Source organism: Mustela putorius, unplaced genomic scaffold (genome assembly GCF_011764305.1).
Source record: "Mustela putorius furo isolate JIRA1106 unplaced genomic scaffold, ASM1176430v1.1 tig00003899_pilon_pilon_pilon, whole genome shotgun sequence".
NCBI lineage: Eukaryota > Metazoa > Chordata > Mammalia > Carnivora > Mustelidae > Mustela > Mustela putorius.
In genome coordinates, this window is record NW_025422048.1 from 1,356,717 (window position 1) to 1,384,678 (window position 27,962).

A 27,962-nucleotide genomic window follows, 5' to 3' on the forward strand; every position below is an offset into this window, starting at 1 on the left:
CGAGCGCGAGGGCCGGGCTCCCGGGGCCGATGGCCATGGGTGGGAGCCGGAGGCGGCAGCGGCAGCGGCAGCGGCAGCGGCGGGCCCCGCAGGCGGGGAGGCGCGCGGCCCACGGCCCCTGACGGCCCCCGGCGGCCCGGCGCGCCCCCGCGCCTCCTGGGGGGTCGTCGCCCAGCAACGCCCGGCGCGCCCGCCCATCCCCCGCTGCCCTTTTTCTCCCGGCCGGTGTGAGGGAGCATGCCCGCGCCCGGCCTCAGGCTGCCCAGTTAACCCGAGGGGCGTGGAGCGGCCCCTCCCTCGGGGGCGTCCCCCCTCCCCCGCTGAGCGGCCCGCCCCCTGCGCTAGGGTATGGCCCCCGGCCCCGGCCCGGGACCCGAGGTCCCGCGCTCCGGCCAGTGAAAGGCGTTTTCCCGTTCCCGCCCTCCTCCCCTCGCTGGCCAGCACCATGGGATGTAATATGTGCGTGGTTCAGAAACCGGAGGAGCAGTACAAAGTGATGCTTCAGGTAGGGGCCGCTGGGGCGGGGGGGGGGGGCGTGGGTGCCACCTGGGAAAGCAGCGGGCGGCAAACCTGGGAGGGCTGACGGGCTCGGAAACGAACGGTAGGGAGCCATTCCCGCCCTCGATTTCTGGGGCTGCTGGGTGTTGGCGCTCCGTGGGAACCAGTCACAGACGCGGGAAGCTGCGTGGGGATGGGGTGCAGGGCGCATCCCTTGGGCGCCCGGCGTAGGTGGGGACGTGGATCCTGGGTGCAGATCGGTCTGGCTCGGGAAGTTGGGCTCGGCCTGCTCCGGCGCGCTTGCACCCCGGGCCCGGGAGTCCGGAGGCGCGGTGCTGCCGGCGCCGGCGCGGGATGGAGGTTGCATAGCAACGGGCTTCGTTCCCTGCACACGCTCGCGGGGCTGGACCCAGGGCGGGGGAGGGAGAGGGGCCCCCGCGGCGCGGGGGGCGGCCAAATCGTGGCCCCCGAGGACCAGGGGCGCAGGAGCGCGCGGGCGGTCTGGGGCCGGGAAGGTTATCCCGGCCCCCACTCTCCGCTCCGGCCTTGCCCAGATGGCGGGCTCCCAGACTGGGGTGCCGCGGGCTCACCGAGCGGAGGGCGATCTGCAGGCAGCGGTGCCCGGCTCGCTCTCTGCCCTGCAGGGCCTCGGGTCCGGGGCCGCGGGGGGGCGTGGACCGAGAAGTGCTCGGCGGGGCCGGAGGGGATACGCCCGGCCGCGGTCTCGGAACCCAAGCCCAGCCCGGTGGCCCGGAGCGGGGCTTCCTTGCTTGTGCGTGGCGTGACTTCGTGAGTGCGTGCTTGTGCCCCGTCTGTGTGTGCGCGGAGGCTCCTCTGGCCTCGCGTGTGTGTACTTTCTGTGTGCGCTCAGAGAGGTGTCTAGGGAAATGTCCCGCATGGTGTGGCCTCAGACGCCCCCGGGGCTAAGTGGAGGGAGTTCCAGGTCGGAGGGAGTCGGGATCCAGGGGCAGACCCAGCGCGGACAGGTATGCACTTCGATCCGGGTTTATGGGTCAGGACTGGGGAGCGGGCGCTGGTCGGTGCGGTGTTGGCTGGGGGAATAGGGTCTCCTTAGAAGAATGGGGGAACTCCTGTAAGCATCCGCGGGGGCGCGGTGTGTGTGGGGGTGGGGGAGGCATCGGAGGCCGCGGGAGCCCTGCTCCGGGGCTGTGAGCCCGGTTCTGGTCCCGGTGAGCGGGAGGCGGCGGGAGGGCGACTCGTGCTCTGCCCTGGCCGCGCGGCTCGGCTCCTCTCCGAGGCCCTGGCTCCCCGGGCGCGCGCGGCCCTCCGCTTTGCCCGCTCGCTACCCCTCGCCTTTCTTCCCATTTTCTCCGTCCGCCCCCGGGCTATGCCTCTCGTCCTGTTCCCGGCCATTGTCATTGCCCGCTCGTGGAATCGGGCTCGGTAATAACTCGCGCTGGGACCGGAAGGCGGCCCCTCGGAATCCCACCGGCGGGCACCGGGGCTGCGCTGGGTGGTGGGTGACGCCGTGGGATCCCACCCTCGCTCCTTCCTTTCTTGGAATTATTTCACCAAATGGCAAGCGATTCCAAAGCTCTTGGCTCTTGACTAACTCAGAGAGGGATTGAGGCCGTATTTCGTGTAAGACCGATCTCACGGGGGTGCGTGGAACAAGAAGGGCCACCTGCGCCGCCCTGCAGGCTGGAGACGAGCGGCAGTGGACGGGGCAGCGCGAGGTGACCCTTCGGGCTCCCCCTGGCAGTGACGGAGGGGAGGCTGCCGCAGGGGGGCAGGCACCGCCGTCTGGGAGGCTCCGTGTTGGGGGAGGGCTTGCGATGGACCTGGGCAGGAAAGTTCGGAGCCGGGCTTTCCTGGAGAGAGCGCTCCAGGCCGTCGGGAGAGAAGTCCCCAGAGGAGGGGCCCGAGCCGCCAGCGGCCCTTTGCCATTTCCTGGTCGGGGTTGCAGCCGTCGCAGGCCGGTCTCTGGGGGCACTGCCCCCTTTTAAAGCTCCTGAGGAAGTTTGGGCAGAATCAGACCCTGGATGCGCTTTTAAAAGAGGAATGACCCTTTAAAAATGAAGGAGCCGCCTCGAGGCGGGGCGGGGAGCTGGGTGGCTCGGCCTCTTACTAACACCGACCCTCCATTTTGGCTCCGGTCCTGATCTCAGGCGGGTGAGATGGAGCCCCAGCCTGGGCTCGTGTGCTGGGTGTGCAGTCTGCTTAAGATTCTCTCTCTCTCCCCCCCTCTAAAATAAATAAGTAAACAAAATAAAATTAAAGGGAGACAAAAGAAGATCGAATAAAAAGGAGCTGGAAAGCAGGGGAAACCATTGGTAGGCCCCGACGACCCTGTTGCTGGGGCTGGAGGCCCAGGCACAGCACGGAGAGCATTTGCAGGCCCCGTCCAGTCCTCTCAGAGCAGAAGGAAGCTTCTGTCCCAACAGACCAGTCAGAGCCCTTGCTTGGCTCCCGTACTCCCCTAAACCCTGGGGAGTAGTGTCGGTGGTGCTGACACTAGCGTCCGTGGTGCTTCTCCCTGTCCTGTCTTTGCCTGCCTGTGGCCTCTGCACCCGGCAAGAGTGAGGGACCTGGGCGGGGCCGGCGCAGCCCAGAGGGACGCTCGCGCGGGCCTGCACCGCTTGCCCCGGTGCTTCCATGTGCCTTCCATCCCCCAGCCCCCAGCTTGAGAACCCAAAGTTGTCTCTTCTAGCCTCGACTTCCAGGCCCTTTTCTCGTGGTGGCTCGCAGGCATGAGACTGGCTGCAGCTTTACTGAGCCTGCCCTGAGGAAGTGTGCGGTTGCTGGTCGTGATATGTTGGGAGCTGTGCAGCCATCCTGCTGTCTCCTCCCAGAACAGTCATAGCTCCGGAAAGAAAGCCCGTCTTTAGCAGTCCGGTTTCCCCTAACACCTCTCAGCCCTTGGCAACCACTCACCTTTTTATGGATTTGCCGGTTCCAGACATTTCATCTTAATGAACCTTATGAACCATACAATATGTGATTTTTTTTTTATGTGTGGCTTCTTCCATTTATCATGTTTTCTTTCAAAATTTTTTTTAAAGATTTTATTTATTTATTTGACAGAGAGAAATCACAAGTAGATGGAGAGGCAGGCAGAGAGAGAGAGAGGGAAGCAGGCTCCCTGCTGAGCAGAGAGCCCGATGCGGGACTCGATCCCAGGACCCTGAGATCATGACCTGAGCCGAAGGCAGCGGCTTAACCCACTGAGCCACCCAGGCGCCCTAAAAAAAATATTTTTTAAGTAATCTCTACCTCCAACGTGGGGCTCAAATCAAGATTTCCGCACTCTTCCGACTAAGCCCTACCCAGGCACCCGCTGGATTTCTTTCTAGTGCTGAATTATATACCCCATCGCATCACTGTGCCGCATGGGGTGGATGGACACTGGGGTTGCTTCTACCTTTTCCCAGTTGTGAATAATGCTGTTGTGAACATGGATATACAAATATCTGAGTCCCTGCTTTTATTTTATTTTATTTTTTAAAAGATTTTATTTATTTATTTGACAGACAGAGAACACAAGTAGGCAGAGAGGCAGGCAGAGAGAGGGGGAAGCAGGCTCCTCGCCTAGCAGAGAGCCCGATTCAGGACTTGATCCCAGAACCCTGGGATCATGACCTGAGCCAAAGGCAGAGGCTTTAACCCACTGAGCCACCCATGCGCCCCCTTTTTTTTATTTTTTAAAAGATTTTATTTTTAAGTCCTCTCTGCACGCTCCCTGGGGCTTAAACCCACAGCCCTGAGATCAGAAGTCACAGGCTCCACCTACTAGGCCAGCCAGGCGCCCTCAGTCCCTGCTGTGAATTCTCTTGGGACTGCTGGATCGGATGATAATTCTGTTTCATTGTTTGAGGAGCTGTTGATCTCTTTTCGGTGGGGGCTGAGCCATTTTACATTCCTACCAGGAAAGTAAGAGGGTTCCACTTTTTCCATATTCCCCCAACGCATGTTTTTTAGACAGCGAGAGAGGGAGCACAAGCAGGGGGAGTGGAAGAAGAAGAAGCAGGCTTCCCATTGAGCAGGGAGCCCCCAGCTGGGCTCCATCCCAGGACCCTGGCAGCCACTTAACGACAGACCTGACAGACCCCCCAGATGCCGCAGCGTGTTTCCCATTGTGGTCCTCCTGCTTTGCATGAGGGGTACCGCGGTTTTGATGTGAAGTTCCCGAGTCTTTTGTGTGTCTTTTCTGGAGAAATGTCGATTTGGATGCCAGTGCCACTCTGCTTTTACTATAGCTTTGTAAGTTAATCTTAGTTTTTAAATTTTTAAAAAGATTTATCTATTTGAGAGCGAGAGAGCCTGCACGAGCAGGGCGGGGGGCAGGAGAGGGAAAAAGAGTGTGAAGGAGATTCCTAGGTCAGGACCTGGGTCAGGGGCTCCATCTCATGGCCCTGAGATCATGACCTGAGCCAAAACCAAGAGTCCAGTATTACAACCAACTGAGCCACCCAGGAGCCCCTGTAAGTAAAATTTAAAATCAGGAAGTGTAAGTCCTCCCAATTTTGTACTTTTCGCCATTGTTCTGGTTATTTGGGGTTATGTTAAGTTTCTTTTTTTAAAAAAAGATTTTATTTTATTTTACTTTATTTATTTGACAGAAAGAGAGAGAGAGAGATCCATTACAAGCAGGCGGCAGGGGTGGGGGGAAGCAGGCTCCCCGCCAAGCAGAGAGCCCGATTTGGGGCTCGATTCGAGGATGCTGGGATTATGACCTGAGCCAAAGGCAGAGGCTTAACCCACTGAGCCACCCAGGCGCCCCGGTTAAGTTTCTATATGAAGTGTAGGATCAGCTTGCCAGTTTCTAAAAAGAAGGCAGCTGCAGTTTTGTCAGAATTGAATTTGTGCATTGGTTTGGGCGGAGTATTAACCCATGAACATAGGATGTCTTTCCACATGGGTCTTCCGTTTCTTTAAATGATGTTTTGCATTTTTGTTACATTTACTGCTGATTGTTTTATTCTATCTGATGCTATTGTGGGTTGAATTGTTTTCCTTTTCATTATTTTTTAAAGGTTTTTAAAATTAGATTTTATTTATTTATTTGACATTTATAGAGAGAGTCCACGCACAAGTGGGGGGAGCAGCAGAGGGAGAGGGAGAAGCAGGCTCCCGGCTGAGCAGGGAGCTGGATACGGGACTCCATCTCAGGACTCTGGGACCATGACCTGAGCTGAAGACAGTCGCTTAACCACCTGAGCCAGCCACCCAGGTGCCCCTAAAGATTTTTAAAAGTTCATTTATTTAACCAATCTGTCCACCCACCATGGGGCTCGAACTCACCACCCTGAGATCAAGAGCAGCGTGCTCTTCTGACCGAGCCAGCCAGGAATTTTTTTTTAAAAGATTTATTTATTTATTTGAGAGGAGAGGGAGAGCAGACAGACCCTGTCCTGAGCGGGGAGCCCAACTTGGGGCTCGATCCCAGGACCCTGAGATCATGACCTGAGCCGAAATGTCCTGGGGGGCTGTCCAGGGGGCTGTTTTCTGAACTTACTTTTCATCTTTCTCATTGCTACTGAGTAGAAATGCGGTTGATTTTTGTATATTGATCCTCTGTGCTGCAACCTCACTCAACTCATTTATAACGCTCATCGTTTCTTAGTGGATTCTGGAGGATCTCGAATGTGTGGGATTATGTCAAGGGCAAACTTGGATACTTTTCCCTCTGCCATTCCAACCCGGATACCTGTTCTTTCTCGTTCTTGCCCACTTGGTCTGGCTAGAATCTCCCGCAGGATGTTGAGTAGAAGGGCTGAGAGCAGGTGTTTTTGCCTTGCTGCTGATCAAAGAGGGAAGCTTCCAGACTTCCACCAGTGACTTACAACTTGCTGTAGGTTTCTCATAAATGCTCTTTATCAAGTCAGGGAAGTTCCCTTTTATTCGTAGTTTGGGTGTTTTTATGACGAAGTGTCATAGGACGTCCACTGTGTTCTGAGCCCCTCCTGGGTTTGGGCCCTTTATCCCCCTGCCCCCGCCAGCCCCACCTCTGTCTGTCCCGCTGGGGTGTCATGGGTTGTCCCCAGGCATGCACTGGGGTGGGGGAGGGGGTGCCACAACAATGAACTCTGGAGAGGTAGAAAGGTCCTGGGGGATGGGCGGTCTTGCAAGGTGCCTCAGGAAAAGGCGGGAACCAGATTCCGGAGCGTGGAAGGTGTGGAGAAAGCAGCAGCGGCGCCAAGGGCACGAGGCCTGCTGAGACCCCTTCCTGGTGCTCTTGCTGGCTGGGGGCCCGCTGTCCTTCCGTGGGGCACCTTGACCCCTTTGTCGTGAATCTAATCACACCCCACTCTGTTTGGGCTTCTCTCTGCCCCTTTGTCTTTTCCCCTGCCACCCCAGCCTTCTAGATCTTGGCATCCTCCCCCGCTACTCCATACCATCACATGCTTGCTGACAGGCCCCGTGCCTGGGAGACCTATGTGACAAAGGAAACTGGCCTCGGGCCTGCCGCCCCCATTCCCTGCGGGGCCGTCCAGACTTCCGCTCTTTCAGCCGAGTGAGTCAGGACCACCACCGGCTCCCCTCTGTCCACCTTGGGAGAGGCCACAGCCCTGCAGGTCTCCTTGTGAGCACCCCCCCCCCCCGCTGTGCCAGCCCTCAGTCCCCACGTGGAGGAGCCACAGACCCTCCCCCTCCCTCTACACCCCCCCTCCGGGCCTTTTTGTGATGGGGGAACAAAGAGGCAACAGTTGGGGAAAGCAGGGCAGAGAGCAGGGCAGCGGGCAGGGCAGCGGGCAGGGCAGCGGGCAGGGCAGCGGGCCCACAGCTGTCCCCTTCCTCCATCTTCCTCCCTCCTTGGTGGCGGCTCTTCTCCCCCTGACACGCTCCCTGCCCCTGAGTCGGGGCTTCCTGTGAGCAGGATTTGTGGGTTGCTGCTGAGGGTAGCAGGCCCTCTGGAAGCAACTGGAGAGGGCACGACCGCGGCGCTGAATTCCAGTAGCCGTCATCTGCTCGGGTTCACCATGTTTTCCATTGTCGCAACATTTTAAAATGCCCTTCCTTACCTCAGTTCCAAGGACTGCCTGAGCCATGGAGCTAGGAAGTTCTAGAGAATGCAAACTAACCTACAGTGATTGAAGACAGACGGCATTTTGCAGGGATGGGCAGAAAGAAGCATGGGTGGAAGCGAGGGGCGACAGAGGCATGGGGCTTCGCAAGGAAATGGTCACTATCGCGGCTGTGACGGTGGTGTCACAGGTGTAATTTACAGAACTGTAAAGCGTAATGCTCTGAATACGTGAATCCGATTACATGGCAACTATACCTTAGTAAGCCCTTAAAAACAAGAAATACGTGTAACACACACATACCAAAGGAAAAACACATGAGTGTACTTAACCCAACATGGGGCCCTAGTGGGGTTGGGGGTTCTTTCCTTGTTTCTGCTTCAGGGTCCCCGCAGGGAAGACAGTACCAGGTGGGAGGAAACAGTGCCTGCCACCCGCGGTCATGGCCATGGGGAAATCCGGCAGCCTTTTCTCCTAGGCCCTGGGTCCGCTGGGATCTCCTTTGGCTAGAGGGTCGAGTTGCGCCATCAGGCCATGTGGTGGGTGGTTTAGGCGGGGCAGATGGATGGAGACAGCCTTACTCGTGGCCAGGACACAGCCAATGTCCGGCGACAGAAGGACGTTCAGTAGTATTCTGAGGGTTTGTGTCATGTGAAAGAAAGGAGAGGAAACCCTCCGAGAGAGAGCCCCCAGCTGTGAAGTGGAAGGCCCGAGATTAGTGAGGACGAGGGACATCTGCACGTCTGCGAAGCAGGGCTCAGGGGCTGCTGTGCGGAGCAGCCTGCTTCTTGCCCACGCTGGCTTGGAGCAGTGGAAATGAGGAAGATCACATAGACAGTATCATTCCGGGGCGCCTGGGGGACTCAGTTGGCTGAGCTACTACTGCTTTTGGCTCAGGTCACGATCCAGGAGTCCCACGATCAAGTCCCGAATTGGGCTCCCTGCTTGGCGGGGAGTCTGCTTCTCCCTCTGACCTGTCTGCTCTCATGCTCTCTCTCTCTCTCTCTCAAATTACAAAAAAAAAGATGGGCGCCTGGGGGGCTCAGTAGTTGAGCCTCTGCCTTCGGGTCCTGGGATCAAGCCCTGAATCAGGCTCCCTGCTCAGTCAGCAGCCTGCTTCTCCCTCTGCTAGCTACTCCCCCTGCTTCTGTTCCCTCTCTGGCTGTGTGTGTCTCTGTCAAATAAATAAATAAATAAATAATATTAAAAATAAGAAAAGACTATCATTCTGGTGACTGCTGGCCTTGGAGAGGTCAGGTCAGCCCAGAGGTGGGTGGTGGATGTTTTTAGTTGTTGTGAGCTTACACCTGAAGGTTGATCCTTTTTTTTTTTTAAGGTTTTATTTATTTATTTATTTGACAGAGAAGAGCTAGTAGGGGGAGTGGCAGAGGGAGAAGGAGAAGCAGGCCCCAGCTAAGCTGGAAGCCTGAGGTGTTCTGGGGTTGAATGCCACGCAGTGCTCCACCCCCCCCCCCACCCTGGGATCATGACCTGAGCCAAGGGCAGGTGCCCAATCTGCTGAGCCACCCAGATGTTCCCCCGCAAGGTTGTTCTTGATGATAACCTCAAGAATTGTTTTTCTTTTTCTTTCTTTTTTTTAATTTTAACTTTAATTTTTTAAAGATTTTATTTATTTGTCAGAGAGAGAGTACACACAAGCAGGCAGAGAGGCAGGCAGAGAGAGAGGAGGAAGCAGGCTCCCTGATGAGCAGGGAGCCCAATGCGGGACTCGATCCCAGGACCCCAGGATCATGACCTGAGCCGAAGGCAGCGGCTCAACCCACTGAGCCACCTAGGCGTCCCTTTTTTTTTTTTTCTTAAAGATTTTATTTATTTGACAGAGAGAGATCACAAGTAGGCAGGGAGGCAGGCAGAGAGAGGGGGAAGTAGGCTCCCTGCTGAGCAGAGACCCAACGTGGGGCTCCATCCCAGGACTCTGAGATCATGACCTGAGCCGAAGGCAGAGGCTTTAACCCTCTGAGCCACCCAGGCACCCCTGCTTTGCTTTTTCACACAGGCCATCTGGGTTACCCTCCCTTCCCAGCCACTCTTCCCAGGCAGGACCCAGAGGCGCCCTGAGAGGCCTGCTTCACCTAGAATTGGGGGCAGGGCAAGTGGATCAGATTTCAGTAGACCCTGGGTGGGCCCCACCCCCCACTCAGCAGCTTTGGGGAGATAAGGACTAAGAGGGGAGAGACCCTTTGAGTCACTTGTCTAGTGTCTGAATCCCATTCAGGTCTGGGTGTCCTTCTTGGTTCCTTGAGTGCATGACCCCAGACCTAGGCCCTTGCTAAAATGTAGAACGGGAGGAGGCCAAGGGCCTGAGAGTGCATTTCTCGCAAGCTTCCAGGCCACGTCCATTGCTGCTGGTCCTTGGACCAGCCTCACTAAGAGCAAGGAGCTCAGGAAGGAGCTTGGGGGAACATCAGTGAAGCCCTGGATCACGTCAGCATCCCCCAGGGGGAGGCAAGGCCTCACCTGGGACCTACCAAATCCATTTCCAGGGGCTACTGCCCCACTGAGGTTCCCAAGGGACATACTGTGTTCCAGATAAGCAAGGCTCCTTTTCCATCACGCACATCCTCACCAACACGCACACAGCTCCCTGAGGCACCTGGACATACACACCCAAATGGCTAAAAAGGCTTTTGAGACGAAGGCCTCCCATGCTTCCTTTTCTTTCTCCTGCCCCTGCGCAAGAAGTGGCGGCCACAGTTAGGGGGTTGGATGGGCTGGTTTGTCCAGGCAGCCACGATTGGGGGCGTGCATTTGCTGGGCCAGTCACGTGATGTTGGAATGTACTGCCCAGCTAGATTCTTCCAGATAAAGACATTTCATAGCCACTGACACTATTCATTTAGGCAAGGATCCTCCTCAAATGGTAAAACCATTACTTAAAGGGTGTCAGGGTACAGGATGGTCACAGGGTCTCAAGGAGTTACCCCGGTACCTTGTAAATTAGGAAGGGGAAAGGAGAGACCTGGCAGCCGTGATTTTGACCATGTGACTGAAGCAAATTAAGAGTCCCCAGCAGTGGGACGGCCTCATCCTAGTGCCTCCTGATGCTGTTGGTCTGGAAGGGGCAGGACCCAGCAATTTGTCAGAGCAGTTAAGCTGAATCTAGTGAGGGCAGATCCAGACTCAGGCATTGTACAAGGCAGCTGCCCCAAACCTCTTCCGAGGTCAATGCCATGAAAGTTAAAAAAAGAAAAAGTGGATAGATTATTCTAGATTAAAGGATACTAGACACATAACACTAAATGTAATGTGTGTGGTTCTTGACTCTATCCTGGGTCCAGAAACCCGAACAAACGAGCTGTAAGGGCCTTAGGGGTACATTGTGGAGATGTGGGGGTGGCTGATGATGGTGGTTCTCCTGGAATGGGAGTATGGCGCTGGCATCTTGCTTGCAAAATCGTGTGTGTAGAAAGAGGAGAGCGGCGTGGGAGTGCGCACTCTGCGGGAGAGCTGCCTCCAGGGAATGTAGGGTTGCAAAGTCCCTGTGGGTTGACCATTTTCAAAATCCAGAGTTGGGAAAACAGGAGCGAGGACTTGTGCTGGGCCATTGTAAACAGGAGTGCACAGAGTCTGCCCTTGGCTCAGGCTTCCCTTCTCTGCTTTCTCTGTCCCTCCTGGTCTGTTGGTTTGGGGGTCGGCGGAACAGTTGTCTGAGGCCAGGACATACCTGTTAGCAGCGCTGAGAGCCACCCAAGGGCGCACTGATTTACCCCAAGTTGCAGAAGGCAACTTCCGGTTTCTGTTGTCTCCTTGACTGTCCCTCCCTCCATCCGCAGAGTGGGGTTAGGAGGGTCCTAACGTAGCCCCACTAGGACATTTATGTAGGTAGCCCCCTACTCCCCTTTCGCAGGCTTCCCTGGGGTCGCGGCCCCGCCCGGCCGGGCTCCTGCCGGGGCGCCTTGCCCGCGCCGTGCTCCCCGCCCTCCCGGAGATCCCGCAGCACAGCCGCCCCGCACAGCGCCCGTGGAGCCCCGCACAGCTGCGCCAGCCTGCCCAGGTCGGGGCCCGGAGGCTTGCGGCAGCCGAGGGTGGGAGCAGGAGACCATCGCCGGCCCGGCTTGCGCCGCCCTCTTTGTCTGCGGCTTCCGACTGGGGCGGGAGGGGGGGCGGGGCTACTGCGCCGGGGCCCCGCCCTCCGCCGCCCGGGGCGCCACCGCCTCTCAGTCGGGAGGCGGGGCGGGGCGGGGCAGAGCACCTTACTCCCAGGCCGCTGGCCCTGGCTGTGTTGCGACCTGCGACCGGTCACCCGGCTTCCCGCAGAGCTCTCGCCCCCGCCCCGCCTCCCCACCGTGTCCCCTCGTTGCCCCTGTGTCTCCCTCACCTGCCGCTGGTGATTCTTCTCTTCCTCTGTGTTCCCTGCGCTTAACCCATGTCCCCCAAGGCTGCGCGGCTGCAGTTTCCCCCCATCGCGCTCTTTGGCCTGAGGGCTCCCTCTTGTAAACCTCCCTTCAGCCTGCAGACCGCCCGGGTCTTGTCTCTCCTGGTAAAACCCAAAGGCAGCCCCCAGCCACTGGGACCCGATTTTCTGCCAAAGTTCCCAAAGGCTGTGTCTGTACAGACCAAGCTTCTCACTCCGCCCAGCGGTGGTCCACCCCTTAACAGGCCAGTCCACCCCTTAACAGGCCAGTCCACCCCTTAGCAGGCCAGTCTGGCTGCTGGGCCAGCCGTTCCCTCCCCCTCCATGCCGTCTTGTTCAGCTTTCCTCCTTAGCTTCTCTCTGGCTGGCTGTAAACTCTGGGTCTCTCTCTTCAACTGCTAAATGGAAGCGTCCCTCATGATCGTCCGCGGGCCTCTTCTGTCGACATTCAATCCCCCGTCATCTCCTCCATCTCATGCTTTCCTATATAACGTATTTTTATTTTAAAGTAATCTCTGGGCCCAACCTGGGGCTCAAACCCACAACCCTGACATTAACGACTGTGTCCCATCTCAGGCCTTTGTTTTTTTTCTTCTAGAGATTTTATTTAATTATGTGAGAGAGCACACAAGTAGGGAGAAGCAGGCTCGCCACAGAGCAGTGACTGGATGCAAGGCTTGATCCCAGGACCCTGGATCATGACTTGAGCTGAAGGCAGCCGCTTATCCAACTGACCGACCCAGGAGCCTTTTTATTTATTTATTTATTTATCTTCGAGAGAAAAGTGGAGGCAGAAGAAGTGGGAGAGCGCCCCCCACCCCATCTCATGATTCGGGACACATGTAGGAGGAACAGGCCATCGAGGATGTTTGCATGTCTCAGGAACTTCACATCTGAGAAAAACTTTCCATTGATAAAACATGCCCATTTTCCCTGTCCCCCAATAATAACCCTCATCTTCATGGTCTCTGCGGAGCTACGTGGCACTCTTCTATTTTGACTGCAGGAAAGGCTGGGACATCAGATTTGCCATCGGTGCCATATGCATGGGTGCCAAATACATTCGCAGTGTTGTACAACCATCGCCACTATTATTTCTAGAACATGTTCATCACCCCAAAATGGAACTTCATTAAACAAGCACTCCCCATTCTCCCTTCCCCTAGCCCCTGGCACCCACTCCTGTACTTTCTGTCCCTACGGATTTGTCGTTGCGGAATCACACAGGTGGCCTTTGCAGTCGGCCTTCGTTCACTCGTCAGGCCGTCGTCCCTTTCTGCGGGGCATAAGCCACCTTGCGGGTGTTACCACGTTGCATTGATCCATCGGTGGGCGGACATCGAGGTGGCTTCCAAGTGTCGGTGGTTACGGACAGTGCCGCTATGAACAGCTGTCTGCGCCTTTCCGTGTGGATGCCTGTTTTCTAGACTTCTCCACAGCCACTGTCCCGTTTTCCATCCCCCCCAGCGCATCAACACCTGTCTTCCCCTTCACCCCAGCCATCCTAGTAGACGTGAGTGGGGATCTCGCTGTGCTTTTGACATGCGCTTTCCTGATGGAGAGCAAGGCCAGGCATCTACTCTGTGCTTGTCAGGCATCCTTCCTCCCTTCGGGTCCCCTTCTCCACCGCCACCTCTGTCCCAGGCCAAGCCACCATGATCTCCGGTCTGGGCTGCTGTGGTTGCCTGTGGCTCCTTCCCCCACCTCCGCTTGGTCCCCTCCTCTGCTGGGGCCACAGGGGGCCGCTCCTGTGTGCGCCCGGCACTCTCCAGAGAGCACCAAGGGCTTAGCTCTGGCAGGAGCGTTCTTCAAAGTCCCTACCGTGGCTGGCTCCTTGCCGTCATTCAGGTCTTAGGTCAGGCATCCCCAGGGACGCTGTCCCCTGCACACTCCATCTAAAGCAGGCCCCACCTGAGCTTTTTCTACAGCGGAACTCAGGGCTCTGCGTGCGGTCCCAGACGGCCTCACTGGCTTGTTCCTCGCCTGGGTTCTCTGAGCACAGGGATCACGTCTGTCTGCTTCATGGCTGTTCTTTCTGTTCTTCCAGTGCTCGGCTGGAGAAGGAGCATGTGCCCTCTCCCTTCCAGTGGTTCCCTGCTGTCCGGGGACACGGAGAGTCCCTTGTGCACCCAGGACCCCTGTGGGGCCCTCATCCCCTGGACTCCCTGCCAGGGACAGCTTTGCCCCTCCCCCTCCCACCTTGGCACCAGGTTCGAAGCAGTCTGCCTCCCTGCTTCCCTGCTTCCGAGGCTCATTCTCCACTATTCTCCACTGTCCCTCCGCTCCCTGGAGAAGCCGCATGAGGGACCTCACAGGTCTGTTCTAGAACTTCGTTGTCTTCAGTCGCCTGGAATGAGAGAGACAAGTGGGTAGTGGCCCACTTGCCCATATCCATCCCCACTGTAGTCTCTGACATCCCCCCTCACCTTCTTTGCTCACTCCCAACACCCCTGATTGCTAGAAAGTTCTTCTACCATTGGAGCTCCCTCCCCACCCTCCTTTAGAACCTGGGTTGAGGTATGTCCCTGCCTTAGCTTGTATCTTGTCTCCACCCACTACCTGATCTGCTGCCCTTTGCCTGTCCACCCCCTGGTGGGAAGGGGTCCGCTGTGACCTGGCTTGCATCAAGGGGCTGGGGTGGGCCTTGTGCGTGGGTTGGCCACAAGCTTCTTCTGAAGGCAGACCTGGGGGCCTGCCTGCTCTGCCTCCCTGCCTTGTTGGCTGGTGCTTATGGAGTCAGTGCTCCCCCAGCCCCAGGGGCCTCCTGTCCTCTTCTGCTCAGACACTGGGGCCCACAGGACACCTTCTGTAAATCCCACCTTAGAGGGAGGCAGTAGGGGCCGGCCCGCGGGGTGCTGCGCCGGGGGAATGGGGAGGGTGTCTGCTCGGTCCTGCTCCCCAGGGCCTGAGACCCATTAAGGCTCACTGGGGGGCCCTTTGGTCAAGCCTGGCCCCTAGGGTGGGCGTGGGGCATGTCCCTCGCGATCACCTCCTCTACGGGGTGGGTGCTGGGATTCATCCCCCTCACCTAGAACCCTCAGCCCCCTCCCCGGGCCTCCTTCATTCCCTCTGGGATTTCAGGCTCCTTTTTGGGGACACCCCAGCAGGAAATGGAAGGCAGTAGAGGGAGAAAGCAGTGCTTCTCCTGAGCCGCCTCAGATCAGGTGTGGATGTGGAATGTGATGTGACTTCATTAGTGCTGCTCGTTTTGCCGGCACCCAGGGCCCTGAGCCCAGAAGACGCATTCCCAGCCTGAGCTGTCCTGGGGCTCGGAGCACACACCCATCCCCTGCCACAGAGCCTGAGAACGACTCCGAATATATCGGGCCAGATTGCTTTTGTGTGTTTTCTCTATGATCATAAAGGTGATGTTCATTGGAGAAAATACTAGAAAGAACAAGAGAAAAGAGAAGTCACCTGTAAATACTATCTCCCGTGAATTTCCTCCTATTCTTTAAAGAAAGTATTGTGTTAAACACATATGTGAATATATGTAACATATGCCCAGACCCATGCTCCCAGAACTGGGGTCGCCCTGCTCTAAGCAGGTCTTTTGCTTAATATTTTATCGTGAGAATTTTCCAGCAATAATGTTTTTTTTATTTTGCAGTTCATAAACATTTATTGTATTTTCAAAAAACAGTACAGGAGAAAAGGGGGGGGAAATCTCAGATTTCCTTCCCACAACGATTTTATACATTCTTTCCCAGCCTTTTTATTTTGTATGGTAATCAACCTAGTTCACATGTCATTTTATATCTTTTTAAAAAAGATTTCTTTGTTGGGGCGCCTGGACGGCCCAGTCAGTGAAGTGTCTGGCTCTCAGTTTCAGTTCAGGTCTTGATCTCAGGGTCGTGAGATGGAGCCCTGCATGGGGCTCTCCAGTCAGTGCAGTCTGTTTGAGTTTCTCTTTTCCTATCCCTCCGCCCCTCCTGCTTGTGTTAACTTGCTGGCTCACTCTCTCAAAAATAAAGAAATAAATCTTTAAAAATTTATTTATTTGGGGTGCCTGGGTGGCTCAGTGTTGGTTAAAGCCTCTGCCTTCTACTTAGGTCATGATCTCAGGGTCCTGGGATCGAGCCCCGCATCGGGCTCTCTGCTCAGCAGGGAGCCTGCTTTCTCCTCTCTGCCTCTCTGCCTACCTGTGATCTCTATCTGTCAAATAAATAAAATCTTTTTAAAAATTTTATTTATTTGTTTGAGGGGTAGGAGGCGCAGAGGGCGAGTCCCTGAGATCACAACCTGAGCAAAACCAAGAGTTCAACACTTCACCCACTGAGCCACCTAGGCGCCCCATTATATCTTTTTTGAGAAACAGGCATGTTACTGGAAGACTGTGGTAGGGCAGCTGTGTGCTTTAATTAGGTAGACACTCAGTGCTTAAGATAGTTGTGAAGTTGTCGGCCTTAAAAATAGTGCCGGTACCTGACTGAGTTAAATGTAGGAGTGTAGGGCTCAGCATTTCTACTCCTACACGTCGTACAGCCCAGAGATTAGAAAACAGGGTCTCAAACGCTTGCACACGAATACTCAGATATTCACGGTGCCACGAAGTGGGAACAATCCAGTGTCTATTGACAGATGAATGGGTAAACAAAATGTGGTCCTTCCATATAAAGGAATATTCTGGCATATAATGGAATGTTATTCGGCCATAAAAGGAATGAAGTACTAATGCTTACTGCAATATGGACTAGCCTAGAAAATGTGTTAAGGAACATCTATTACTTAGAGCAAATTTAGTGGATTGAAGGGGGTCCGGACGGAGAGTGCCTGACTAGGTGACGCGGCCAGCCAGGATCAGGGTTCGGAGGTGGCCACTGCGATAGGGCCCCGGGGCGGCCCCGCTGGCAAGGTGCTCCGGTACCTGCAGACCTAGGGCCCTGGGTGCTCTGCTGGTGCATAGACCGGGAACCAGGCCACGCCCCCCAGGGCCATGTGAGGGCCACCCGGGCCACTCTGAGCAAAGGGGTGCCTTGAGGCTTGGGTCCCCTCTCCCCACAGTGGAAGTGAAGCGGCTTCCTGCCCAGCTGGGATTGGATTAGAGCTGTGGGTTTCAGGTCAACCCACTCGGGCCCATCCGGGCAGCAGGATCGGGCAGCAGGAAATGGATCCGGGCATGGAGAGCTCCTCTGAGTAGCGAGCATGACGTCTGCCTCAGGGTGAGGCGGTGCTTGAGGTTTTGCTTGCTATGAAGCCAGCAGGATCGGCTGCCGAAAGATGGTTCCAGCTAAGGCAGGGTAATGCCTGGCACATGGGACGTGGCGGGGGGACATTTCAGGTGGGCTTCAGGCGTATGTGGAGTGTTGGAAGACACAGTGGATGTCTTCTGGAATGTTCCAAAGAAGAGAGGTTTGTACTTGAGAAGGCAACATCTTCTAATAATGAGAGTTTCTGACAATGGGCATGGCCAGCAGGTAGTGCGGTCCCTGAAGTGGAAATGACCCTTCCCACTGCGACCCTCATTCTGGATTTCTTCTGGCTGTGTGGCTCATGTATGACCTCACGGGTCTCTCGATCGAGCACCCTGTCTCACTGGGGCTGTGCTGTCAGTGGGGAGTCTGCCAAGAGAGTCTAAAAATTTTTGATATAAAAAATTAAAAAAAAAAAAGAAAAAGCAAAAGCAGGTGCCCTGGCCTGGTGGGAGAGACAGACCCAGAAGCAGAGTGGAGGCCCCTTTGGAAGCTTGGGTGGGGCCCCTGGGGCCTGGCTTCCGCTCTGAGCTGGGGATGAGCCTTTGAGCTCTGCTGGGCCCTCTCGGGCCTGAGGAGCCTGAGGAAAAGGAGCGAGGCCCGGGCCAGGCTGCTGGCCGCACTCACGCGTGCGCCGCACTCTCTCCCCGGGGGGGTCAGCTGAGCCCGCCGCAGCCCCTCAGCGGGTGTCTGCTCCGCAGCCAGGGTGACTCTGGGCACCGGCGGACACACGTGGGGACCTGTCCTTGAGTGGGTGGAGGGGACAGGAGGGGACAGGAAGGCATGAGCAGCTGCTGAGGCAGGGAAGAAGGGTGCATGGGGGGGACGGAGGAGAGGGAGGGATCCAGGCGGACGCGGGGGGGGGGGGCAGGGGAGGGAGGGGAAGAAAGGGCCGTCCAGGAGGAGAACGGGCGACCCCCACACAGGGTCGCGGCTGCTGTTGCCACAAGGGTTCCGCCCACCCTACACAGGCCACCGCCCTGCAGATGCAGCCCCTCCTGTCCTGTGCTGGACGCGGTTCTTGGTGTTGGCAGGTCACTTTCTCCCGCCGCTCCGGCCACCCGGGCCTCCAGCGTACTCCGTCCCCCTCCAAGTAGGGGACTGGCCTCCCCTGCCCCTGGCTGTCCCCGTCCCTGTCCGGCCCCCCCACCCCCGTGCGACCGTCCTGAAACATTTCTCAAGTAACGAAAGGTATCGCGCGTCCTCCTGGCATCGGGGCGTACCGCCTCCAGCCTGGGTCTCCGTCTCAGTGGCCTCAACATTTATCCCTTAAGGAGGCAGATTTGAAGCCGCCTGACCCCAAGCCTGTCCTTCCCTCGCCTGAGGGCTAGTGAGGTGGTGGGGCTCCTCTGTGAGTGCGGGCTTTTCTACTGTCACTGTCGTCTGTTTTCTTAGGGTTTTGTTGGAATTCTTTACGGAGTATTTTGGATAATCTTTTATCAGTTCTATGCATTGTAAGGATCCTCTCTTAGCCGGTCATTTCACTGTGTTTCTGTCATTTGTTTGGAAGTTTTACCATTTAGCATAGTCAGATGTGTGTCTTCCATTCCTGCTGGCCCGTGTCCATCTTAAGAATTCTCTGTCGCAGCATCGCGGACATTGCCCCTCACGTCCAAGGTAGGCAGTTTCGCTTTGTCCTTTTAGGACTTTGGTCCATTTTGGATCATGGCTAACGGGGTCTTGGAGGCATTAGGGGAGGGCGGTGGAGAGCAGGAAGGAAATTGGTCTCAGATGTCTTCCTCCCAGGGGGCCCCTGGGGACATTTGCATGTGACTGGGGAGTCGCAGGGCGTGGAAGGGCAAGCTATCCTGGGTTCAGACAGGTTGAGGCTGGAGCAGCCCCCCCCCCCCCCTCCGTGGTCTTTTTGGAACTCATGGTGGGAGGACAGGCACAGGTGTTTGCAGAGCACTTGGTCGGTACTGTGGGCCTGGCCGCAGGCCGCTTTGCTCATCCCCGCGCAACCCCCCCCCCCACGCCCCAGCTTCCCCACCTTGTCTGGAGCCCACACCCAGTCTGGGAGGGGCTTGTTTCTAACTTGTCAGGACCCGTCTCTGCCTCACTCCTCTTCCTTAGCTCAGGAGCACCCACTGACGGAGGAAGAGGAGAGAGGAAGCTGAAGGCGCGTGGGTCAAGGGGAAGCTGCTGGGTGCCCCAGGCCTCACTGTGATGACCTCACCTCTATGGGCACCCATCCTCCTCCTCCTCCTCCTCCTCCTGTCCCAGCCCAACCAGCACTCTCCTCCTCACTGTCTGGACCCAGTTTCCATAGCAACGGGGTTGCAGGTGAACCAGTGGATTCAAGGGAGAAAGACCTTCCTGCATTTCTCAGTGTCCCTTGTGGCCCTCACTTGTGGCCCTGCTCGGGGCACACCTAGCCTTTGACAGCCCAGCCCTTACACATTTTAGGGAAGCCCTTGACTTAAGGGCAGTGGGGAGCTGGCTTATGTCCAGGACCAAAAGCCCTCGTTCGAAGCTGTGGCCGATTTCCGTGGCGTCACTCAGCCCGGGAAGAGACACACAGGCACACGCCAGACACACTAGGCACCGGTCACGCTAACGGTGCTAACAGGAGAGTGTAGTAGAACTAGAAAGTCCTGAGCTTGGAGTACTTACTGCCTTTGTTGTTGTTTTCTTTAAGATTTTATTTATTTATTTGACAGAGAGAGAGATCAAGAGTAGGCAGAGGCAGGCAGAGGGCGGGTAGTAGGCTCCCCGCTGAGCAGAGAGCCCGAGGCAGGACTCGACCCCAGGACCCTGGGATCATGACCTGAGCCAAAGGCAAAGGCTTAACCCACTGAGCCACCCAGCTGCGCCTGCCTTTGTTTTTAATATAATTCGTTCCATTGTAAGATTATTGATGATGGCTGTGTTTAATAGCTGGCTCGCAGATTTCCCGACAGCTTCACACCCAGCCCTGCTAGGGTCTTTGAGGACATGCTTGATGTTTCCTCTGTTCACAGCCTTTCCGGCGCTGCCCTGCCCACAGTTTCCCGAATTTCTCCCGTGCCCCCTGCCCCCCACACTGTGGTCTCTCCGGTGGTATTGACCACATTCTCGCACTTACCTTTAGTTGGCAACTAGTAACTTCTTGGCAGATTTCTGTGTTCTTCTTATGGTTTTCTGTATTTTTCAAATGTTCTACAATGAACCTGTGTTTCTTGCCTAAGTACACCAGATTGGTTAAAAAAAAAAAAAATGTTTTCTGACCAGGGAAAGTTTGTGGAGCCGGGAAACATCAATACTGAGCTTCTTATCTACAAGGACAGAAGGAAGTAGTGGATAGGTAATTGTTTGCTTTTCTGACATGACCGTGACCCCGGAATGACATCCAGGCGTTGGTCTGTTCCATAGCAGCCGGGAGATGCTCTTTCGCAGTCGGACGGGGCGTGTCTCTGCAGAGCTCCCATCCCCGAGACCCCCAGAGACGCAGATGGCACTGTGGGAATTCGGAGACTGGGACAACCTGGCCACGGTGCCCAAGTGCGGCCCCTGTCCCCTCATCCTGCACTCCTCGTGCTGACTGGTGGGGACTCTGCTTCCGCCTGCAAACACGCCTCCCTTTCTCCCTTCCCCTGAGGCCGGCCAGGTGCCCCCTGCTCAGGGAGCCTTCCCCGGAGGCTTCTCCCCAGCTCCTGCCACTCTGCAGCCCAGCTTGTGACCTTGACTCACTCACTCCCTTCGGTTTGCTGGACTTCGGTTTCCTCAAGGGCACAATGGGGCGTTGGGGTCAGGGTCTAGGGGAGACACATTGGGCGCCCAAGAAATGGCAGTTGTCTTACGAGGATCACTTGATTGGCACCTCCCTTAGGTTGTCTTGGCATGTGAGGGGGCTCTGTGGGGGTCACCCTTTGTCTTCAGTGATTCTGTCATTGGCTTGAGGACAGATCCTGTCCTTGACGTCTGCGTGCTCTTTTTGACCCTCCTGCCTGAACCTAGTTATGGACTGACTCCACTGGGAGAGGAGTCCAGGTCTTCCTCCAGCCCTGATGTCAGATGAGCACGACAGAAGTGCTGTCGTTGCCAAGGGGGCCTCGCTGCGGGTCTCCTAGAAGCTAGCTCTGGCCTCTGTGCTGCCTGGAGGAGAAGCAGGTCCTCAGGAGCACTGAGGACCGAAGCCTGGGGGGGCTCCTGCTGGATGACGTTCTAGGGTGGGGGTGGAGTCCTGGGGGCTCCCTCAGGCCCAGGCAGCACCATGTAGGGGTAGGGCTGAGATGTGGGGCTCCCCCGGGCATGAGGGTGGAGAGCGCACTTGGCCATGGAGAGCCGAGCGGGCAGGTTCTCACGGGGGCGTGTCTCTGCTGCAGGTGAACGGGAAGGAGCTCTCCAAGCTGTCTCAGGAGCAAACCCTGGAGGCCCTCCGCTCCTCCAAGGAGCCTCTAGTGATCCAGGTGCTGAGACGCAGCCCCCGCCTCCGGGGGGACAGCTCATGCCATGACCTGCAGCTGGTGGACAGTGGCACTCAGACCGACATCACCTTTGAGCATATCATGGCGCTGGGCAAGCTGCGCCCGCCCACCCCGCCCATGGTCATCCTGGAGCCGTACGTCCTATCTGAGCTGTGAGTCGCCCTCAGGAGGGCCCCGGGCCCTGCCTCCAGAGAGGGCATGCCACCCAGAGGCTACGTCGCCGCAGCTCTGGGCGTGGCAGGGAGACCCTGCCTGGCCTGCCCTCTTGGGCAGGAAGCAGGCTGCTTGGCCTCCAGAGCCGACTGGGACGTCCAAGGGCTCAGCAGTCTGTAGGCGTCTGCGGCCTCAGGCTGGACAGCAGCCGGTGCAGGGACCGGGGAGGCTTCACACACAGGCTCCCTTTGGTATCTCCCCTCCCCCTCCCGGGACCTTGCTCCTGGAAGGTTGGGGGCCTCCGCTCCTCCTCCTCCACCTGTCTTCTCTGCCGTCCATCGTCTTCTGCCTCTCAAGCATCCTTCCTTGAATCTTCTCACATCCTTATCTGTCCCATACTTTCCCTGCTCTGAACTTCCTCCATCTCTTCGGCTTCTTTCTGGCCCCTTCAGAAGAAGGGCATCTCATCCAGGCCGGGTGGCTCATTCCGCTAATCTAAACCCGTGCCTCAGGGCGGGGGTCCCGGGATGCCCTCCTCTGCAGAGAGTGAGGCCCCTGGCCGCTGGCAGCCGCGCTTAGCCTTTGGGGCAAGGAGGGCTGCCCCTGGAGGTAGAGTGGGTCCTCCTCTACTCCCTAGCAGTCCTCTGGGGCCTGGATAACTCCTGGGGGCGTTGCATGGGCGGGACCAGTGCCGGGGTGGGGTGGGTGACACCTGCAATTTGGAGAAGTGGGTACCCTGCCGGCTGGGCTGGGCGACAGGGCGGGATGGAGTGGGGAGAGCGAGGCATGCCCTTGTCCTCTGTGCAGAGCCCTGCACACTCCCGTTCAAGAAGCATTCCTGGTCTTTGCATGGATGCATGTAGCTCAGAACGAGGGGCTCCATGCTGAGCTCAGTGGGAGCGGCCAGCCCAGGAGCTGGGGCTAGGGCACTAGAGGAGCAGATGGCTGGCCTGACCTCACTTCTCCTGGGCAGCCCCCCCATCAACCATGAGTATTATGACCCGGCGGAGTTCATGGAGGGCGGCCCGCAGGAGGCAGACCGCATGGACGAGCTGGAGTATGAGGTGAGCCAGCTTCAGGAGCCGGCCCCGGGACGGCTGTCCGCAGCCCAGCTCAGGCCTGGCTCCCCTTGTCCCCAGCGGCCAAGATGCACGGCTGCCTACTCCGGCTCACGGGCCAAGGCGGGTCAGATCGGGCTGAGTCGGGGAGGGGCGTGGGCGAGGTCCCTTAGTCAGTCTGTGTCAGTGAGTCTGTGTCCCACGCATGTCTGTGATCTGTGTGTCCCGTGCGTCTCGCGTGTGTCTCGGGCATTTCCTGGCAGGGGAGACCGCGGCACACGTGCGCCACTTGGGATGGTAAGAGAGACCCTCTAAGCTGGAGGCTGGAAACTTGCTTCCGGTGGCGAGCTGCCGGGGTTGGGGCTGGGCCGCGGCTGCCACCCGCTAGCATGCCTCCGTGCTCACCGGTTTTGGGGGCTTTCTCCCTTTGCTTCCCCCGCGCCCGCTGTGGCAGGAGGTGGAGCTGTATAAGACCAGCCACCGGGACAAGCTCGGCCTGATGGTGTGCTACCGCACGGACGAGGAGGAGGACCTGGGCATCTATGTTGGAGAGGTACGGCGGCGGGGCGTGGGGGCGGGCCCTCTAGGAGGTGGTGGGGCTCCAGGCCTCCTCCTCAGGCGCCGGACCCCCAGGCTGCACTTGGCACCCGCAGTGGGGAGGGCGGGGCATCGTGGTGGCAGGTGACACGGCAGCCCCATGAAGAGTGCCCACACCACCCCGATCCCTGTGGCATTTCCATGCGGTGCGGGGCTCTAAGGCAGCCCGCAATGCCCTGGCTGCCAGGGGCGGCGCCTGCTCAGTATCATGGGGCACGTGTTCGGCCCCCGCCATCCTCCCCTGGAGACTCGGACTGGGAGCGAGGCTGAGGTCTGGGCCTGGCTTTGCTCTTCTTCCCACAGCCCGCAGCCAGCGCCCCCTGGAACTCATAGGGTTGTTCTTCCCCACCTGTCCTTGGTGGACATGGTGCATCCAGCCGCCCGCATTCTTGTTAAGTCAACCTTTGCATGGATACCTTCCTGCCCATTGAGCCCCAGAGCTGGTGTGGGTGGGGCCAAGTGCGGGGAAGTGTTCAGCTTCCTGCACTTGCATTGCCTGCATTTGCCCGGCCTCTGGCGTGGAAAAGAACAGGTTTCCACGCACGAGAGTCTACGAGAGACCGCTGGGGGCCTGGGCCTGGGCCTGGGGAGCTTTTAGCTGGCTCGTGCTGGGGAGAGGTGACTAGCCCAAGACCCACTGTTTTGTCCCTGCCTCCTGGAGCTCGGAAGCTTCCAGTCTGAGCTGAAGAGGGAGCAAGCCAGGAGATTGTAGTTTGGCTTCAGAACCCCCTCCCCAAGGTGAGGCTGCCCCTTGCTCCCAAAAGGGAACCCGAGTGAAGGATGCCAGGTCCCCATGATGCATCTGCCTTGCAGGTGAACCCCAATAGCATCGCAGCTAAAGACGGCCGAATCCGCGAGGGGGACCGTATCATCCAGGTGAGTGGGTGCGTGCGGGCGGTGCGGGCAGGCCTGACCATGGCCCCGATGCCCTGGCCGCCCACTGACCTCTCCCTAGCCAGTCCCAGCTCTCTCCTGCCAAGAGCCTCGCCCGATGGCTAGACATCCTGCTGTGCCTGAAACCGGGGCTGGGTCTTCTCTCTCTCCGGTCCGGCTGCCTTGGGAGATCTGCTGGCATCGAGTGTCTGTGCTGCTCTGGCACGAGGACCCCTTCCTCTCCCTGGGCACCTTCTACTTCATTTCCATCCTGTCAGAGCTCAAGAGCCTTTCCTAACCCAGGACGCTCCACTAGGGTAGGGCCTGCCCCAGAGCCAGCCCTGGCATTCTGTGTGATGGTCCCTTGGCTTGTTGCATGCAGATCAACGGTGTGGACGTCCAGAACCGGGAGGAGGCGGTGGCCATTCTGAGCCAGGAGGAGAACACCAACATTTCCCTGCTGGTGGCCCGGCCCGAGAGCCAGGTGTGTGTGCACCCGGCAGGGCCCTCCGGGACCCCTGGCATCGGGCTTTCTGTGGGGGCTGCTGATGGAGGGTGGGGCGTGTCTTTGGGGCCCATTTCCCCTTCCGGCCTCTGATGACCAAGTGTGCTGCGGCTGCCCTCTCGCCTGGGTTCATTCAACCTCCCTGAGACCAGGAGACCGGGTATGGTACTTAAAGGCAACCACTGGGGTTGTGTCCTGGGCGGTCCTTAAAGCAGTGGGGACAGCAAAGTTCTGTGTCTGCAGCTGGCAAAGCGGTGGAAGGACAGTGACCGGGATGACTTTCTGGATGAATTTGGCTCTGAGCACGAGGGGGACCTGCGTGCACGGAAGCTGAGATCCCCCCCTGCCCAGCAGGTGAGGAAGGAGGCAGGGCGGGTGGGGGGGCCAGGGGGCTGGGGCATGTGGTAGATGGGCTGGACCCGAAGGCCCTTCTGACCCCAAGCCTGGCCGGCGGGACCCATACCAAGTGGGACTCCTCTTTCTGCCCCAGCTCGGCCATGAAATGGAGAAAGGGGTCCCCGATGTGGGCACGGGTCTGAGCAACAGCCAGGAGCTGGACAGCGGTGTGGGCCGCACTGATGAGAGCACCCGCACCGAGGAGAGCTCCGAGCACGACCTTCTGGGGGACGAGCCCGCCAGTGCCGCCAACACCCCTGGTGCCCTGCGTAAGAGCCGGGACCTGCACTTCAGCATGGACTCGCTGCTGGCAGAGGGGGCGGGGCTGGGCGGAGGCGACGTCCCCGGCCTCACCGACGAGGAGTACGAGCGCTACCGGGAGCTGCTGGAGATCAAGGGCCATCTGGAGAATGGCAACCAGCCGGGCCTGCTCTTCCCCCGTGCTGCGGGTGGCAATAGCGCCCTGGACGTGAACCGCAACGAGAGCCTGGGCCACGAGATGGCCATGCTGGAGGAGGAGCTGCGGCACCTGGAGTTCAAGTGCCGGAACATCCTGCGGGCGCAGAAGATGCAGCAGCTGCGGGAGCGCTGCATGAAGGCCTGGTTGCTGGAGGAGGAGAGTCTCTACGACCTGGCTGCCGGGGAGCCCAAGAAGCACGAGCTGTCAGACATCTCCGAGCTGCCCGAGAAGTCGGACAAGGACAGCACCAGCGCCTACAACACTGGGGAGAGCTGCCGCAGCACCCCACTGCTCGCCGAGCCCTCGCCGGAGAGCCCCCTGCGGCGGGCTGCTGCCGGCAACTCCAACTTGAACCGGACCCCTTCCGGCCCCGTGGTCAGCGCCCACCCCAAGGCACCCCCCCTGCAGGGGAGCCCCGCCAAGTTCCGCTCTCTTTCCCGGGATCCCGAGGTGGGCAGGAGACAGCACGCGGAGGAGCGTGTCCGCCGAAGCCCCAAGACGGGCGCGACCCTGGAGCGCGTGGGTCCCGAAGGCAGCCCATACCTGTCTCGGCGCCACCGCGGCCAGGGCCAGGAGGCCGAGCACTACCACAGCTGCGTACAGCTGGCCCCGCCGCGCAGCCTGGAGGAGCTGGGCCAGGGCCCCCTGAGTCTGGCTGCAGGCCCTCGCGTGGGCGGGGCCGCAGTGGCCCCCGAAGCACCCCGCATGGAGTGGAAGGTCAAGGTGCGCAGCGACGGGACCCGCTATGTGGCCAAGCGGCCCGTGCGCGATCGCCTCCTCAAAGCTCGGGCCCTGAAGATCCGCGAGGAGCGCAGCGGCATGACCACGGACGACGACGCGGTGAGCGAGATGAAGATGGGCCGCTACTGGAGCAAGGAGGAGCGGAAGCAGCACCTGATCCGGGCGCGGGAGCAGCGGAAGCGGCGCGAGTTCATGATGCAGAGCCGGCTGGAATGCCTGAGGGAGCAGCAGAACGGCGACAGCAAGGCTGAGCTCAACATCATCGCCTTGAGCCACCGCAAAACCATGAAGAAGCGGAACAAGAAGATCCTGGATAACTGGATCACCATCCAGGAGATGCTGGCCCACGGCACACGCTCTGCTGATGGCAAGCGGGTCTACAACCCTCTGCTCTCCGTCACCACCGTCTGAGCCCCGCCGCACTCCGGGGCGGGCCCCCCGACCCAGCCCAGGTCCAGTGAGCCTCCCAAGACACCCATTCCCTGCTCTCCCTTAGAATCTAGTGTGTGTCCGTGCGTGCGCACAGGACTTTGTGACCAGAGAGAAACCCCCAGGAGAAGGGACGCTTCTCTCTGTCGGCTACTTCCTGCTCTCCGAGTTTGGTGACCGCGTCAACAGTAGGCATGGTGCAGGGGCAGGCCTGTCCCAGGCCCCCCTTCAGCTTCGTGTGGGCCATTTGTGCGCAACACAGGCCCAGGCACATATACGCACGCACACGCGCACCCCCCAGAGCTCTCAGCGTGGGTGCTTGGGGACAGGAAAAGTCCAGCTAGAAATCAGAGGTCAAGAGGACTGTCCTAAGCACAAGAGAATGCCGGGCTTTGAAGCTGTGTACAGTCTCGCCCCTGCCGGAGGCCTTGGTTATTTGTAGACAAAGGCACCCCTGAGTTTTGTGGGTTTGTTTTTTCCCCCTTTTCTGTGCTTGCCAATTGTTGTCTTTTTGTTTTGTGGACCTGCTGGGGTGGGGGGCTGGCAGCTCCTTCAGGCAGCCTGATGAAAGTGGAACCCCCAGTGATGGCTGGGAAGGAGGTGGGGGGGGAGGAGGAGAGGGAGGGCTGGGGCAGGGGGAGGGAGAGGGAGGGGGAGGGTAGGAGAATAGGAAGCAGCTTTCTTGGGCATCTCCGCCCTTGAGGTGTGGGGATGGGGAGCCTCCGATGTGGCTTGTGTGGCCGGCCCTGGGGGCCACTTACTTCCCCGATGACCTAGGGAGAGCTAAGGCATAAGCAGCTGGGGAAGGTTTTGGTGACAAGACCCATGGTGAGCTGCGGGAGAGGCCTGGACCCGAGCGCCGGGCCCTGCGGGCTGGGCTGACTGGGGACCCGCTCTGTACCCCGCTGCCAAGTGTGTAACTCGGAGAGCCTCAGCTGGAGGCAAACAGGCCGCCCTCCCCCACCCCGCATCGGCATTGAGAGAATAAAGCAAAGCTGCCTTTCTAAGGTGACTCTTGGCCTCTCTGTGTTCATTCTCACGGGCTGGAGAAGAAGAGATGCCAGTTGTGGTGGGGTGGGAGGGCTGGGGTCAGTTCAAAGCTCTGCATCTGTGCTTTCTCTATCACTGCGGAGCAGCGGGGTCTTCTCAAGTCCATCTTGTGCTCTGAGAGGAGGTGTTGACCGTCACCGGGATCGTTTCACAAGAGTGAGGTCACAGAGTGATGGTCAGAGGCAGGCCCTGCCATCAGTGCTCAACCAGGTCTCTGCCATGTGGAGGACAACGCTGGTCTAG

General features: G+C 58.3%; 1 protein-coding gene across 3 annotated transcripts; it reads left to right on the forward strand.

Annotated features, from left to right (window-relative positions):
- On the forward strand, positions 1–27,681 carry PDZD4 (PDZ domain containing 4). Of its 3 annotated transcripts, none has more exons than XM_045067986.1 (8): positions 1–505; positions 21,356–21,609; positions 22,584–22,674; positions 23,123–23,221; positions 24,079–24,141; positions 24,521–24,622; positions 24,887–24,997; positions 25,134–27,681. In XM_045067986.1, the coding sequence occupies exons 1-8, from the start codon at positions 446–448 to the stop codon at positions 26,649–26,651; spliced, it is 2,298 nt and encodes a 765-aa protein (XP_044923921.1). In that variant the 5' UTR covers positions 1–445; the 3' UTR covers positions 26,652–27,681. The 3 variants fall into 3 exon arrangements, with proteins under 3 accessions (XP_044923921.1, XP_044923922.1, XP_044923923.1); XM_045067987.1 differs by having other exon boundaries at positions 21,356–21,591; XM_045067988.1 differs by lacking the exons at positions 21,356–21,609; positions 22,584–22,674 and having other exon boundaries at positions 5–505.
- The last annotated feature ends 281 nt before the right edge of the window (positions 27,682–27,962 follow it).

Coding starts and splice junctions, on each gene's coding strand:
- PDZD4 (XM_045067986.1), top strand. CDS start 446: ATGGGATGTAATATGTGCGTGGTTCAGAAACCGGAGGAGCAGTACAAA. Junction 506..21,355: donor AGTACAAAGTGATGCTTCAG/GTAGGGGCCGCT, acceptor TCTCTGCTGCAG/GTGAACGGGAAGGAGCTCTC. Junction 24,998..25,133: donor GATCCCCCCCTGCCCAGCAG/GTGAGGAAGGAG, acceptor TTTCTGCCCCAG/CTCGGCCATGAAATGGAGAA.